Source organism: Nycticebus coucang, chromosome 7 (genome assembly GCF_027406575.1).
Source record: "Nycticebus coucang isolate mNycCou1 chromosome 7, mNycCou1.pri, whole genome shotgun sequence".
NCBI lineage: Eukaryota > Metazoa > Chordata > Mammalia > Primates > Lorisidae > Nycticebus > Nycticebus coucang.
The window spans coordinates 55,438,090-55,455,138 of record NC_069786.1 but is presented as its reverse complement, the minus strand read 5'-3'; the positions used below and the strand labels follow the sequence as shown (position 1 = coordinate 55,455,138).

The 17,049-nt window shown below is 39.7% G+C and overlaps 1 protein-coding gene across 3 annotated transcripts in view; it reads left to right on the top strand.

Annotated features, from left to right (window-relative positions):
- The window catches only part of LOC128589810 (CD302 antigen), a 190,133-nt gene that overhangs the window by 54,043 nt on the left and 119,041 nt on the right, over window positions 1-17,049 (top strand). For all 3 annotated transcript variants that reach the window (XM_053596509.1, XM_053596507.1, XM_053596506.1), the window contains exons 14-15: window positions 11,591-11,672; window positions 15,334-15,402. In XM_053596509.1, the coding sequence (XP_053452484.1) occupies window positions 11,591-11,672; window positions 15,334-15,402 (151 nt within the window). The remainder of the gene's footprint in view (window positions 1-11,590; window positions 11,673-15,333; window positions 15,403-17,049) is intronic.

The following is a 17,049-nucleotide window of genomic DNA, read 5'->3' as shown; positions in this document are numbered from 1 at the left end:
CTTCTTATTGGAGAATCTATCCAACACTACCAAAGGGGTGTTAAAATCTCCATCTATTGTGGAGCTGGAGGAAATCACGTTGCTCATGTTGTTAGAGTTTCTCTTATAAATTGAGGCACATTCTGGTTGGGTGCATAAATATTAATAATTGAAATCTCATCACATTGAGTATTACCCTTAACAAATATGAAGTGACGATCCTTATCCTTCCTTACTTTTGTTGGTTGAAAGCCTATTACATCTGCAAATAGAATTGCAACACCTGCTTTTTTCTGCTTTCCATTTGCCTGGAATATAGATGACCATCCCTTCACCTTTAGTCTGTATTTATCTGTTAAGGTAAGATGAGATTCTTGTATGCAGCAGATATCTGGTCTGAGATTTTGTATCCAGTCAGCCAACCTGTGCTTCTTTAGAGGATAATTTAAGCCATTCACATTAATTGAGACTATTGATAAGCCTGGTAGAATTTGGGGTATTGAGTTTTTTCAAAAGTCTAGTGGACATTTTTAATCTTTTCACCACTGTGGAAGTTGGAGTTTGATCAAAAGTTTCTGAGTGAGTTTACTTTTGTGGTGGAGGATTGCACTGGTCATTATGGAGGATAGGTCTGAGAATATCCTGGAGAGCTGGTTTAGTTATGGCAAATTTCTACAACATGTGAATGTCATTAAAGTATTTAATTTCTCCGTCATAAATGAAACTCAGTTTAGCTGGATACAGGATCAAGGGTTGAAAGTTATTTCGTTTTAGGACGGGGGTCCTCAAACTATGGTCCACGGACCACATGCAGTGGTGTGATTGTATTTGTTCCCGCTTTGTTTTTTTACTTCAAAATAAGATATGTGCAGTGCACATAGGAATTTGTTCATAGTTTTTTTGTGGGTTGTTTTTTTTTTTTTTAACTATAATCTGGCCCTCCAACGATCTGAGGGACAGTGAACTGGCCCTCTGTTTAAAAAGTTTGAGGAACCCTGTTTTAGGAGATTAAAAGTCAATGACCACCCTCTTCTAGCTTGAAAGGTTTTAGGAGAGTGAGCTGCGGTCATTCTAATATTCTTCCCCTGGTAAGTTATGGTTTTCTTACATCTGGCTGCTTTCAGAATTTTCTCCTTCGTATTAACTTTATTGAAGTTAATTTTGATGTGCCTGGGGGATGTCTTATTTGGGTTGAGTCATGCTGGGGTTCTAAAATTCTGCTATCTGAATTTCAGAATCTCTTGGCATGTCTGGAAAGTTCTCTTTCATCATCTCATGAAGAACAGCCTCTGTGCTTTGTGAAGCAACTTCGTCACCTTCAGTGCTTCCTATAAGGCGAATATTAGTTTTCTTCAAATTATCCCAGAGCTCTCTGAGAGAATGATTCATTTTTGCTCTCCATTTCTCTTCCTCTTCTCTTCTGTTCCTCTTTGGGAGCATTCAAAAGTTTTGTCTTCAATGTCAGAAATCCTTTCTTCTGCCTACTCCACTCTGTTACTGAGGGATTCTCCTGTATTTCTCAGATCTTTGAGGGCTGCAAATTCTTGTCTCAATGTGTCAAAATCTTTGATGATTTTTGTCTTTGAATTCGTTGAATTCTTGAAACAACTTTTGAAATGCTCCTTGAATTTCTAATTCCAACTTTACCTCCATTCTATTAATCTTATTTGCAATCCAAATTCTGAATTCGATTTCTGACATCTCAGCCATTTGTCTGTGAATAAGATCTTCAGTTGTGTCCGCCATGTCGTTCCTTGGGGAAGTTGATCTACTCTGGTTATTCATGTTCCCGGAGTTTTTCCACTGATTCTGCCCCATGATTATTTTATACCATTTGGCTAGATGAGCTAGATAAAAAGAAGTTGGGTTGGGGGCTCTAGGAGTAGTGATTAACCAGCCCTTTGCCCAAAAGTTTTTCCCCTAGAGCTTTGCCAAGGACCCATACAGTACCCTGGCCTGAGAAACTGGGGACCTGCTTGGTGTGGTGGGGCTAAATGGTTTTGTCTTGTTTTCAGCTGGTCTCTGTCCTACCCTAGTGAATCAATTACTCTGGGTTGAAGTCTCAGCTGTGGAGAAATACCAGCAATTAAGTCACCCTGCTCCCCATAGGCAACAATTGGAAATGGAAAATCAATCCTTCCCACAACCACACACCCAGGGTACCACTTTGGATAGTCCTTGGGTGATTGGCCCAGGTCAAGATGTCCAAATCAATTGTCCCAGTTAATGCCAGTCTCAGGTGGGAGAGTTCCAAAGGTCTCCAACAACTAGATAGCAGGGGTCTGCTGGCAGCTCAAGTATGACTCGCTCTGGTGGTCCATGAGGTCAGAAGGACCCACCCAACAAATAAATTAGTCTGGGAAGGTTGATGCCTCCTTCCCCCCTTGCACCTCTGTCACACTCAGTCACTGGTAACCCTGCAGGGCTGTGCCCCAGTTCCCTCCAATGAGCAGATGCTCCAGGGGTTTGCACCTGCCTGAGTCACAGAGAGATCTATGTCTCCTCAACAAGGCTGCCACTCTCTGCCACTATCCAGCAGGGGGAGGTGAGGTCTGACAACCTCGGGTGCTTAATGGAGGCTGTGGTGGTTCACCCAGTTCCAGCCCCACCCCCACCCCTATCCCTGATTGATGTTGCTGACAGAACAGAACAACTTCGCAGACTTTGTTTCTGTCCCGGCTATATTCCCCTGCAGATCAGATGCTGTTTGAGTTCACAGAAACTGTGACTGAGCCCCAGTCTGTGACGCTGCCTGGTCTCGGCTGCAGTCTGTGTTGGGGTGGGCACAGTTAGAGCTCACACTCCACTATCAGTTCTAGCCTCTGCCTGCCTGCCTTTGTCTCAGCTATAATCCCCTGAGGGCTGGGTGTGTCTTAGGCTCAGTAAATCAGTCCTCTGGGTCAGCTCCACCCTGGGAGTCTGCTATCTCTGCACGCATATATTCTAGTCCCCGTGCTCTGCCCAGGGCAGTACCACTTCAGGCATACCCTTTACTCATGGGGCCTGCGTTTCCATCCCAGATCTGTTCTGCCAGTTGCTGCCACCAGAGAAGATGCCTGGCTTCTTCTGATTGCCCAGAGAGACAGGGAGTGTCTCTCTGGAATATCCCCAGGGGTATGAACCCTATTGTTCCCACCGCTGCAGCCACTCCTGTATGGTTCCCTCTCAGTTGACCATCTTCTCCTTACTCCTGTGCTGCAGAATCAGCACAGACCAGTAACAGCTTTTGCCCTGTCCACACCTCTTGAGAAAATGCCCAAGAATCTGGACTCATGGGGGACAGGCTTCTAGCCCTTGGGGTGAGGGTGGAGGGGAGTGCTTGGAGTTCAGAATTGCAGGTAGAGAATATATACAGTTTAATACAGTTCTATGCCTGGCAAGAGAGTGCCATGGCACCCTATTAGGAGAAGGAGATCCATTTTTTAGAGGGTCTCTCCTGTGGGATAAAATGGGAGGATGTTTGAACTCTGCTTGCTTGTTTGTAAAGAGTATACTGTGAGCCGTTCTCATGGGGAAGGGGACTCCCGTTGGCTTGTATCCTTAGGGTTGCCGCTCGCCTCAGCAGGGTTGATGTGCATTATTCAACCTTCTCTCTTGGCTCAGCTCCAAACCATTGGCTTACTTGCTAAACTTCTGTCCTTTAACTCTCCTTCTGGATGGGAGCCTCTGTAGAAAGTTGGCTCCAGTCAGCCATCTTGCCTCTGCCCGCCCCCCCATTTGTACATTTTTAAAATTTTAATATAATGTGTAATAGAATTTAAAAGAGTATGCTCATCTACTGAATATATAATGGGTGAATAAAAGGTCTATGTACAAAATTATAGGGAAATAAAATTACAAAGGATGAAATCCAGCATAAAACAAGTTGGTAAAAGACCAAGTTTGTATATTATCAGTTTTGGGTAAGTACAAGTCAGCAAATTTGTTCAACAATATAGTCCAACTCTATGCTGTTGATAGAGACTTAGAGTACCTATCCAGCACCAAGAGTATGATGTTCTTTCCCTCAGAAAAATACAGTCACAACAGTTATTACCAAACTGAGACATTTTAATAAGAATCCATCTCTTTAAAAATTAAAAGAACTGGCAACATTTTCATGTTGCACCAGATTTAGTGCTGAGTAGTTTGTGGCCCCCTGCAATGGGCCCCTGATTTATTACTTCTCGACCCACTTTAGTTGCTTATGTTATTGCTTATCTCAAATAGTGGTTGAGTAAATAACAAGTTAAAAATCATGTGATCCAAGAATGGAGAAGCATGAATCCTATGTACTCGATTTTGATATGAGGACAATTAATGACAATTAAGGTTATGAGGGGGGGAAGCAGAAAGAGGGACGGAGGGAGGGGGGTGGGGCCTTGGTGTGTGTTACACTTTATGGGGGCAAGATATGATTGCAAGAGGGACTTTACCTAACAATTGCAATCAGTGTAACCTGGCTTATTGTACCGTCAATGAATCCCCAACAATAAAAAATAAAATAAATAAATTAATAAATAAATATCATGTGATCATCTTCATAGGTGTTGAAAATGCACCTGGTAAAATTTGCTATTCATTCCTGGCTTACTATATAAGTATGTCATATGCATATATACATATATATAATTAATATACAAATCCTTACCAAATTAAAAATAGGCTGGTCTGAGTACAGTGGTATTTTAACAACTAATTGATCACAACCAGTTGCAGATTCCTTTGTTCCTTCTTCACTCCCATTGGTTCACTTGACCAGCCTAAAAAAGAGAGAGAGAAAGAATAGAAGAATAGCTCAAAGCAGTAACTACATTACACTTAATATAGTTAAGTGTCAAATGTGTTTCCATGAAAATCAGAAAAAGGCTAATATCACCACTATTGTTGATTTTTGTTTGGAATGCATCCCCTGCACATTAAAATTAAAAACAGTACTACATGTGTAAATGTTTATAATATATTAAGTGGAGGGAAAGGCAGATTATAAAAATTTTTTAAAGATTATTTACATTAAAAGCTAGACTGCAGAAATACATTTAAAAAAATGGTTGATACCTCTGGGAAGTAAGATTCCAAGTAATTTTAAAAATGCTTTCTCTGAAAATGTCCACATTTTTCAGATTTTTCTTTTTTTTCTTTTTTTTTTTTTTTTGAGGCAGTGTCTCATTATATCACCCTCAGTAGAGTACTGTGGTGTCACAGCTGACATCAAGCTTAAACTCTTGGGCTTAAGCGTTTCTCTTGCCTCAGCCTATGAGGTGGCTGGGACTACACAGGCGGGTTTTTGGGGGTTACTTTTGTTTTTGTTTTTGTTTTATTTTGAGACATTGTCTCAAGCTGTCACCCTGGGTAGAGGGCTGTGGCATCATAGCTCACAGCAACCTCCAACTCAGGCTCAAGCAATCCTCTTGCCTCAGTTTTTCTATTTTTAGTAGAGACAGGGTCTCATTTTTGCTCAGGCTGGTCTTGAACTCATGAGCTCAAGCAGTCCACCCACCTTGGTCTCCCAGAGTGCTAGGATTACAGGCATGAGCCACTGCGCCTGGCGTCCAGATTTGTTTTATACTAGCATAGCCACTAATGTATTTTTCTCATTAAAGAAAGTAGTTTTACTATAATGTCATGAGAACCTATTGTAAAATGCGCTACTTGAGTTCTGTAAGTGTTCATTTAGTAAGCATCTATTGTCTAGCAGTAGAAATCAGTATACAAAATCTCATTGCAGACTGACCTAAGTCAATTTGGATATATTCACTCATAGGTTCTTTTTGAAGTGACCATTAGCTATTCCCTCACAATTTTGATAGATTATAATGTATACAAAATTCAGACCATATTCTTCCATATGTACAGGCATTTACACAAACATTCATGAAGCGGACACAAAATACTTCAGACAACCCATTGTATAAGCTTGACGACATCCCAGCAATCTGTCCTTTTAAGTGTTCTAACTACCATCTGACACAGAAAGTTCACACAAGGCAGTTGTGACAATGTTCTAACAGCAGAATTCTGTTCCTGTGAAAGCCAGCATGAGGCTGTCACAATGACTGGACATAGGATTACTTAGGGAGCAAGCCACAGATGCCATTTTTAAAGGTGCTCACTGTGGCCTTATAAGACTTACTACCCTTTCATGGAAGGTGAGTGTCTCTGAATTTTAACTAATCCTCATATCTTGAATAAATTAAATTTCCCCAGTGAGAGCAAATTTCTAACACTGTGCTGATGAACAAGCTTTCTCATTTCTGACATTTACTCTACAAATGACCAAAGCCTCCGGTCCTTGTGGTGGCTGCTTCTAGACCATAGCCTTTCCAAAACATTGCCATTTCTCCCTGACATGAATTTCAAGCAGGGTAACTTAAAGCCTCTAGCTCCCAAGCTTGATATACATAATATAATTCTGTTTAGGTAAAGTATTTTAAAGTAGAATACCGAGATAACAAACTCTAGTTTCCCAAGCTAAGGGTTTGGAACTCTAACAAGAATAGAGAGCCATGGAAAAGTACTAAGCAATGAGGTTGTAGATATTTGTGGGAATCAATGACTGGAGAACATTAGAATATCATGTATGATAGCAATGACCATCAGGAGAATCCTTATACAGTAGGGATTACAAGAGGATCAAAACTAACCTGAGAGGTAATTAAGGAACTTTGCTTGATTCATTTCCTTGTTTCTCATAGCCTCCTCCCATTAAAAAATTAATACAAGTTCATTATGTAAAATTCAGAAAATATAAAAAGAATGGTATTGAAGAAAATACAAATCGCCTCAAATCCTAGTTAATATTTAGTGTCAACTCTTTACATTTTCTTCCTTTCCTATACATACAGCTTTTACAAAATTTATTTTCCATAGAATTTACTGTGTTTAATTTTTTCTAATTGCAAAAGTAATACATATTTAATTTAAAAAACAGAAAAGCATGGAGAAAAAAACAAATCTCCATAATCCCTTCATTCATAGGAACTATATCTTGTTGAAACTCTGATCCCAGCGGCTAACACAAGGCCATATTAAGCAGACTGCATTGCCTGCTTAATAAGTTCTCTGTAATAAAGAGATCATTGGCCTGTACTGTACTTACAAAGACAACATATTCTTTTTTTTGTTTTTTTCAGGCAGAGTCTCACTATGTGGCCCTGGGTAGAGTGCCATGGCATCACGGCTCACAGCTACCTCCAACTCTTGGGCTTAAGTGATTATCTTGCCTCAGCTTCCCAAGTAGCTGAGACTACAGGCGCCCGCCACAACACCCAGCTATGTTTTGGTTGCTGTTGTCAGTGTTGTTTGGCAGGCCTGGGCTGGATTCGAACCCACCAGCTCTGGTGTATGTGGCTGGTGCCCTTGCCTCTGAGCTACAAGCACCAAGCTGAAAAACAACATATTCTAAAAACAAAATTGTAATCATAGTTTAAAGGAAAGTAGGAAGAAAACCTATTTATGTTTGAAAGTGATTCTAAAGCTTTACTCCATGAAGGTGTTAGCTTTCTATTGCAGAAATTGACCTTTCTCTGCAAGATGTTCATTGCCCAAATTGTGCGTTGAGTGCCAAGGAGTTAAGTCAGATTACTGCTATACCTCTCACAACCTAAATTCCACATCTCTTTTTGTATTTCAGTGAAAAGGATTCATGGTGCACCAAGTCATTAGGGCGGTCAGATCTTTGCAACTTTTAATGGCAGCCCAACAGGGAAAGCCATTGTAGAGCAAAAATAGCCATAGGATTAGAGAAGAAAGCCTTGTTTGCAAAGCCATTGCTGCTGTGTACACTACCTCCTGTGATGCGGCATGAATGGATTTAGGTATAAATCTAAGGCTTTGCAGACTTAGCACCTCCACCAAATAGTATTTATTAGGGGTTATAGCTAACAGACTATTTTCCTTAGTGACCAAAGGCAGCAGGAAATTTGATTGAGAATAGGAATTTTAGCACAATTGCACATATTAGCCTTTATCCAACGTCTTCTTAACCTAATAGCTTTATTTATTTTTTTTTCCTGGCATTTTCTTAGTTATTTTGCTAAGACATTTACATTCCACAATTACTAAGTTTCACATCTTACAAGGGTATATGTGAAACCTAATAGCTTTAACACCTTACACTTAGAGCTTGGAGTAGAAGAAATTTATGAAAAGAGAATTTCAGTTCAGCTGGATTCCCAGTTATGATCAGATGTGTTTTTTCCCTCAAATTTTCTAAAATCAACATTGGCAATATTCAATGTGATTTTAAATGTCTTCTCTTAATCTGCCTACTGCTAAACCGGGTCAAACCAGTAACAAGTTACAATTCAGGAAATATTTTCTACTTTTGACCACAGAAAACACACGCGCGCGCGCACGCACACACACACACACACACACACACAAAGTAGCTACTATTTTCTGTATTTATGACACCAGGGCAAATTCCTTGAAATGAAGCTGAAATCTGTGAATTTCTCAGTTGAAATGAAGTTCATTCTCAGAAAGTAGGGGTGATTAGAAATTCTGGAGATTTGAGGTAGACTCTTTTCTCTAAGAAACTGCTCTCTGAGATACAGCAAAGGAACTAGATAAGGGCTTGAAGTAAGAGAAGTTTCCAGGTGAGGGGGGGGAGCCATTGGCTGAAAAAAGACTGGGTGGAAGCTCCAGGGGCCAAAAGCCGCTAGGGACAGACCTCCGAAATGCTTGTGACAAAAGATCTTTGATCATCTGCCTGTTTGTACTGTTGATTGTGTAAAAAAGATAATATCTAATGCTTACTTTAGGGAAAGACAAAATTCTGCATACATTCCCCAGCCTTAAATACATAATATGCACAATTTTGGGAGAAACGGAGCTATATCCCTGAGTAAGTATGAGGAAGGAAATTTAACCTCTTATTTCAGCCATCTGGCTTTAATTATGCTGTATGGCAATTATCTAGCCCCTGTGCTTTAGGGAGCCAACATTTGCACAGACGAAACACATGGAAGCCTCTAGAAACGCTCTGATTAGTTGAAGACACAAACTGCAGATTCTTTTTATAGGTACCACATTTAAACTGGGCTTAATTGCCTCTACTGGACTTATCTTAAGTCCACAAATTCTCTGTGAATGATAACATTATCATCATAAAACCAAAAGGGACAGTCCTCACATTCCATTGCATTAAGTTGAAAAACTTAAAGTTGAAAAAATAAAAAAGTACTTGTTGATATTAAAGTATGACAGAAAATAAAGAAATAAATAAATAAAGGGAATACGTGTCAAACAAAAGAGAGAGATATAGGCAATTGTTTTATTAAAAAGTGAGAAATTAGGCTCGGCGCCCGTAGCCATGGTTACGGCGCCAGCCACATAACACCAAAGCTGGCAGGTTCAAACCCAGCCCAGGCCAGCTAAACAACAATGACAACTGCAACAAAAAATAGCCAGGTATTGTGGCAGGCGCCTGTAGTCCCATCTACTTGGAGCTGAGGCAAGAGAATCACCTGAGCCCAAGAGTTTGAGGTTGCTGTGAGCTGTGACGTGACAGCACTCTACCAAGGGTGACATAGTGAGACTCTGTCTCAAAAAAAAAAAGTGAGATATTAATTTAAAATTATTTGTTCCAGCCTTTGATTCACTAGCAAATTTTATAAAAATACAGACATACGTACACAGCTATGATTTAATTTAAAAAAAAAATACAGACATGTATTTCCCACTAGACTTGGAGCTGTACATTCCATAAATTTCATATAGTCTCGAGAGCTTCAGGATAGGGATTGCTTTTAGATTTGGATTCTATGCCCTCTATCCCCTTCTCTAATATGTATTCTGTATGATATTTGTATGTATATTACCTTTACATATGTATTATATATGCTATGTATACACACATATGTACTGATTGTACATACCGCATGTCAACAGAATTGATCTGTTTATTAAGGCCTAAAAAATACTATAAATTTTAGGGAATATTTTCAAGTGTGGAGTTAGAAGCTGAGAAAATTTTTTACACTTATATCACTGTAATTGATGCTAGATATGTCTCCCTGGCTTGAGGATAAGTCTATTTATGGGAAAAGAATCACTTAAATGTCTGTTCTTGTCCCTAAGTGTTTGTGTATACGTTCTTCTTTGGAATGTCTATCTTTTTTCCTCTTAGTGGTATGAGATAAGCACTCAGATTATGGCTGGAAAGAAAGGTTAGCCAACTCTTGAAGAAAATCTTTTGTCTGACCAACGTCACACAGTATTTCCTCACTTCCCGCAATGCACAACGACCACTCCTTTCTCCGAATTTCTATAGCACTTAAACTTCATGCCACTCAGCTCAGCACCTATAGTTCAGTGAGTAGGGCGCCGGCCACATACACCGAGGCTGGCAGGTTCGAGCCTGGCCCGAGCCTGCTAAACAACAATGACAACTGCAACCAAAAAAAAAATAGCTAGGTGTTGTGGCAGGCGCCTGTAGTCCCAGCTACTAGGGAGGCTGAGGCAAGAGAATTGCTTAAGCCCAAGAGTTTGAGGTTGCTGTGAGCTGTGATGCCACAGCACTCTACCGAGGGTGACATAGTGAGACTCTGTCTCAAAAAAAAAAATTCATGCCACTCTTTGAATAGCATTCATAAGTGGTCTTAGTCATATTTTCTTTATATCTCCTGTCTCCCTGACTATTTTATATCCCATTTGTACTTCCCTGTATCATCATTGCATCTAGCTCAGTGCCTTGTACATAAAAGTCTAACTTGAGTGTTAAGTTTACACACTTAAGTCATTGCTTAATTATATTTCTCTGGTACATTTCTTTGACACTTAAGAGAATACTCAAATACTTGCTTACTTTAAACTTAATAGGCAGAAGGAATTAAATTATTTTTAAATCTTATTCAATAAAATTTTAGCCAAGTGGGCTGGGTATGGAGGCTCATGTCTGTAATTCTAGCATTCTGGGAGGTTGAGGCAGGTGGATTGCTTGAGTTCAGGAGTTCCACACCAGGCTGAACAACTGCAAGACCCTGTCTCCACTAAAACTAGAAAAACTAGCCAGGTGTTGTGGCAGACACCTGCAGTCCTAGCTACTAGAGAGGCTGGAGACAAGAGTATAACTTAAGTTTGAGGTTGCTGTGAGCTATGATGCTACCGTACTCTATCCTGGGCCAACAGAATGAGACTCTGTCATCTAAAAAAAAAAAAAAAAATTAGCCAAATGATTTGTTCTGCATTATAAAGAAAAGGTTTATAGTGTTACACACAAATGCTTCAAGGAAATAGCATTGTTGCATTTGCATGTATCTAAAAACATTGTCTAATATTCAAGCACTACAGGAAAAATTTTGGAATAATAACAATTTTTTCCTCTTAAAATTCAAAATGCAATAGTTTTTACCTTTTATATCAATATAACTACTTAAAATAAAGTATTTTTTAAAGTATAGTGATACTTTTTTCTTTAGCTACTTCATAGTAAAGGTTCAATTTCATTTCAAAAGTCTTCTTTATATAGCTTGAAGCTGTGCCTTTCCATTAGCGAATAATAATGAATAAACTGAATAAACTTACATCTTCTGAATAAACTTACATCTCTGAAGCTTTAGACATATGAGTGCAAAATATTTTTACCAAATGTTGTCCTCAATTTTTTTTTAACACTTTTTTGTTAAAGTGGCCAGCGTTGGCTGTGGATTGGTTTGAATAAAAGGAGCCCAGATTTACAAGGATCCTGGCAATGGAGCGATCATGCACCAGTAAGTTAAAACTTTCTTGTTTGGGATAATATGAAAGTAGTTTTTGTTTCAATAAAAAGTAAGTTGACTGTTAAATAATACAGAGGGTGCCAAAAAAAATATATATATATATATATACACACACATTTTAAGAAAGGAACATGTATTAAAATACTAATAATATATATTGATAACATTTTTGATCTTGTATTTATATCTTATATCTCTGGTAATTGCAGAAGTCAAACATGACTTGAGTATTACAATTTTAATACAGTTTTTTCCTGATACCATACTATATACAAAAATCAACTCAAAATGGATTAAAGACTTAAATGTATGACCTGACACTGTGAAACTACTAGAAGACAATATGGGGGAAAGTTCCATGACATTGGTCTGGGCAAAGATTTTGTTTTTTGGATATGACCCTAATAGCACAGGCAACAAAACCAAAAATGGACAATTAGGATTAAATCAAACTAAAAAGCTTCTGCACAGCAGAGGAAACAATAAACAATGAAGAGACAACCTACCGAATTGGAAATAATATTTGCATGCTCTTCATCTGATATCCAAAGTACAGTCACGTGTTACTTAATGGCACAAATATGTTCTGAAAAATGTGGCATTAGGCAATTTTGTCATAGTGCAAACATGTACTAACACAAACCTAGACAGTATAGCCCCCTGCAGACCTAGACTACACAGCTAGGCTATGTATTGCTTCTTGGCTACAAACCTATACAGCACATTACTATACTGAGTACTACAGGCAATCTTAACACAATGGGGGTTTTTTGGAAAGTCTCACTCTGTTGCCTGGGCTAGAGTGCTATGGTATGATAGCTCGTAGCAACCTCAAATGCTTGGGCTCAAGTGATCCTCTTGCCTCAGCCTCCTGAGTAGCTGGGACTACAGGCACCCCCCACAGTGCTCAGCTAATTATTTTCTATTTGGGGTAGAGATGGGATCTCACTCTTACTCAGGCTGGTCTTGAACTCCTGAGCTCAAGAGATCCACCTGCCTCAGCCTCCGAGACTGCTAGTATTATAGGCATGAACCACCGTGCCTAGCCTGGTAATTATTTATGTGTCTAAACATATCTAAATATAGAAAAGGTACAGTAAAAATACATTATATCTCACAAGACCACTGTTCTATACTTGGATCCATCAATGACTGAAACATAATTATGTGGCATGTAACTCAACTCAATGGCAAGAAAACAATCCAGTTATAAAATAAGCAAAGAGTAGGGTATGGGGGCTCATGCTTTCCATCCCAGCAACTCAAGAGATTGAGGCAGGAGGCAACCAGCCTGGGCAACCTAGCAAGACCCCATCTTTTAAAAGAAAAACTTTTTAATTAGCTTGGCATGGTGGTGCATGCCTGTAGGCCCAGCTCAAGAGGCTGAGGTGGGAGGATTGCTTGAGCCCAGGAGTTTGAGGCTGCAGTGAGCTATAATCTTGCGACTTACACTCTAGGAATATGAAAAATGCTCAACATCACTATTCATCAGGGAAATGCAAATTAAAACTACAATAAGATATCACCTCACCCCTGTTAAAATGGCTATTATCAAAAAGACAAGAGATAAATTAGTTAGGATGTGGAGAAAAGAGAACTCTTATATGATATTGATGAGAATGTAAATTAGTACAGCCATTATGGAAAACAGTATGGAGGTTCCCCCCAAAATTAAAAATATAAGTATATGTAAGTATACTTAAAATATAAGTATATATGACCTAACAATCTCACTATTGGGTATATATTCACAGAAAATGAAATGAGTTTGTTGAAGAGATATCTGTACTTCCATGTTAATTGCAGCTTTATTCACAAAAGCAAAGGTATAAAGTCAACCTAAGTGTCCATCAACAGATGAATGGATAAAGAAAATGTGGTACATATACAATAGAATACTCTTTATCTGTAAAAAGGAAAGAAATTCTGCCATTTGCAACAATGTGGATGAACCTTGAGGACATGTTAAAAGAATTAAAGTGAGCAGAGAAAGACAAATGCTGCATGATTTCATTCACATATGGAAGCTAAAAATTTTGATATCATATAACTAGAGCGCATACTGGTAGTTTCCAGGGACCGAGGTAGTTGGGGTAGGAGACTTGGGGAGATATTGATCAAAGGATACAAAATTTCAATTAGAGAGCAGGAATTAAGTTCAAGAGATCTATTGTACTGCATGGTGACTAGAATTAATATTTTATAGTTTTGAAAAATGCTAAGAGACTGGATGTTAAGTGTTTTCACCACAAAAATGATAATTGTGTAAGGCAATGAATATGTTAATTAGCTATATTTAGTCTTTTCATAATGCATATGTACTTCATAACATCATTTTGTACAGGATAAATACACATAATTGTATCTGCTAGTATTAAAGGCATGAACCTAGATTTATAAAAATAAAATAATAAAATCCACATACCATACAACCAATAAAGTTATGTAGCCATATCTTTATTGAAATGGAAATAGATTTACACATAAGAAGTAGGGGGGGGAATGGGCAGCGCCTGTGGCTCAAGGAGTAGGGCGCCGGTCCCATATGCCGGAGGTGGCGGGTTCAAACCCAGCCCTGGCCAAAAAACCACAAAAAAAAAAAAAGAAGTAGGGGGAAAGTAAGTAACTAATCTTATTTTTATTAAAAAATCATATGAATCATATGTACAGTCTTTCTATATGTAGTCCAAAAGTATTAAAATATATAGTGGTCATCTTTGAGTAGTAAATTTGATTTTTTTCCAAAGATCTTTTGTTGTACTGTTTTTTACTTCCATTTTTATAATAAAAAGTTTTTTTACTACCTAAAAATGTGAGTTATATTTTTAAAAATAACTTTATTGGGAGAAATAATTTTAGAGAAAATTCAAATTCTTAATATTATTTCAAAGGTTTATATCATCCTTGAAAGAGGCTTTATGTAACATTTATAAGAGCAAAATTATTCTCAAATATTCAGTATGTTTTCCACATTACCATTGTATCATTTCATATGCTTTCCAAATATAAAACACTTTAGCTTTTTTGGTGGGGAGGGGAGACAGAGTCTCACTATGTCACTCTGGGTGGAGTGTGATGGCATCACAGCTCACAGCAATCTCAAACTCCTGGCTTAAGTGATTCTCTTGTCTCAGCCTCCCAAGTACCTGGGACTACAGGCACCCGTTGCAATGCCTGGCTATTTTTTAGTTGCAGTTGTCATTGCTGTTTCGCAGGCCCAGTTGGGTTCAAACCCGCCAGCATGGATGTATGTGGCCGGTGCCATAACCACTGTGCTATAGGCAACAAGCCAAAACACTTACTCTTATTTTCAAATTGTAAAATATTTGAGATTAATCAAATAATTAGCATTTCAATTCATACCCCAAAAAAGTCTTTTGCAAGTTCTTCATTCTTTCTGATGCTAGTGGTGAACTGAATATACCATTAATCTCCATTATTGGGGGTGTTTCCTTTGTTTAGAAACTTATGACATTATGTTATTTTCTAAATCCTCTCATGATTTCGAACCCTAATATTAAAAAAGAGATTAAAAGGTTTTCTTTCTGCGGTATATGAACATGTTTGAGTTATTAGAGCTGCCCAAATTACATCTAAATTACAAATACTTAGACTTCAGCCTTAAATTCTCAAGCCTCTCTTGTCTTTTCAGGTGTCCACTATTACCATGGCAGATGAATTTCAGCAGGATTATGACATCAGAGACTGTGCTGCCGTCAAGGTCGGTACAATGCTGGAAAATCCAAATTAAATCCCAAGTAATGCAGAGTCAGGCATCGGACACATGGGCTGCCTTTCATGTGCTCAGGATGATGTCAGGTACAATGGAGATGAGTGCACCATGCCCTGACCCTCAGCAGCCTAACTGACACTTACTTTGAGCAGATAAAATTCATATTAAGGTGAGTCTGGGGAGATAAGACTCCAGGCATCTCTGGCTGGTGGGATGTGCCTATAATCATCCCTTTGAGGATACAGAGAGTCAACAAGGGACTTCTGGACCCCAAGAGGAGGACAAAAACAGTGGAAAACTGGCAAATGGTTGCATGTGTTCTATCGACCTAATCCCGCCAGCAGCCATAAGTACAAGCACCAGTGAGACTGCAAACTGGAAAGGCCTTACCTCTGAACTGTTCTGATGTTTTTGGACTTGGCACTCAGTTGAACTGCCTGAGGAGAGCTTGAGAAGGAGTGCAGAGAACTTTGGACATTGTCTAGAGCCCCAGACTGAGCCGCTGAGCTGGACTGAGCTAATAGTGTTCGGATGTGAGCTGCAGGGAGCCATTTTGAGAGAACTGCCCCAGCAAGCTCCACCCTCGGGGTCACAGAGCAAGGATCGAGCTGGAGCTAGTAACCTAGTGACTGAGCAGTCTAAAGGCAGGGACTGAGCTGCCTTATAGCCTTAACCCTCAGGGGCAGAGTGAGACCAGTTTTGGCACACTGGAGCCTCGGGCTGTTGCCCTGGGTAGAGTGCCCTGGCATGACAGCCCATAGCAACCTCAAACTCCTGGGTTTGGTGCCACCCGGACCTCCATAAGAGCTGTGCCGCGACCCCCGACCCGTGACCTGTGCTCGCTGGGCTTCCGCATGCCCTGACCAGGAACTGCAGGAGCCACGCAACCCTGCGTCCTTCCTCTTGTACCCTCCCTGCCTCCACACTGGCCTGCTCATCTGGCCAGGGACTGTGGTAGCCACGTGCCCTCCGGAGCCCTCCCTGCATCTGCGCAGAGCCCTTCTCCTGGCCAGAGACTGCTAGAGCCTTGGGCTTTCTGTGACAAAGTCACTGGGTGCCAGGCACTCCCAGAACCGTGCGCACCACCTCCCGCCCTGTTGCTGGATCTGGGTGTGTCACACTCCAGAGCTGTTTCCACAACCAGAACTCCCTGGCTTGGGCAGCCCCAGAGGAACTTCACAGGGTCACTCCCTACAAAGATCCAGCAACAGTAGAGTGATCCCGCTGGGGTCTAATCTTGAAGAGACAACTCCCCAATTCTGAGGATGGCCAGAGGCAACGGTGAAAAACAATCATGAGGCGAAATCAACAGAAAACTCTGGCAATATGAATAATCAGAGTAGATCAACTCCCCCAAGGATCAATAGGACAGACACAGCACAAGATCCCATGCACAAACAAATAGCTGAGATGTCAAAAATCGAATTCAGAATCTGGATAGCAAATAAGATTGAATTACAATTCCAAGCAGTAACCAAAAAGATATCTCAAGAATTCAACAAATTCAAAGACCAAATGACCAAAGATTTTGACACATTGAGGCAAGAAGTTGTAGCCCTCAAAGATCTGAGAAACACAGTAGAATCCCTCAGTAACAGAATGGAGCAAGCAGAAGAAACGATTTCTGACATTGAA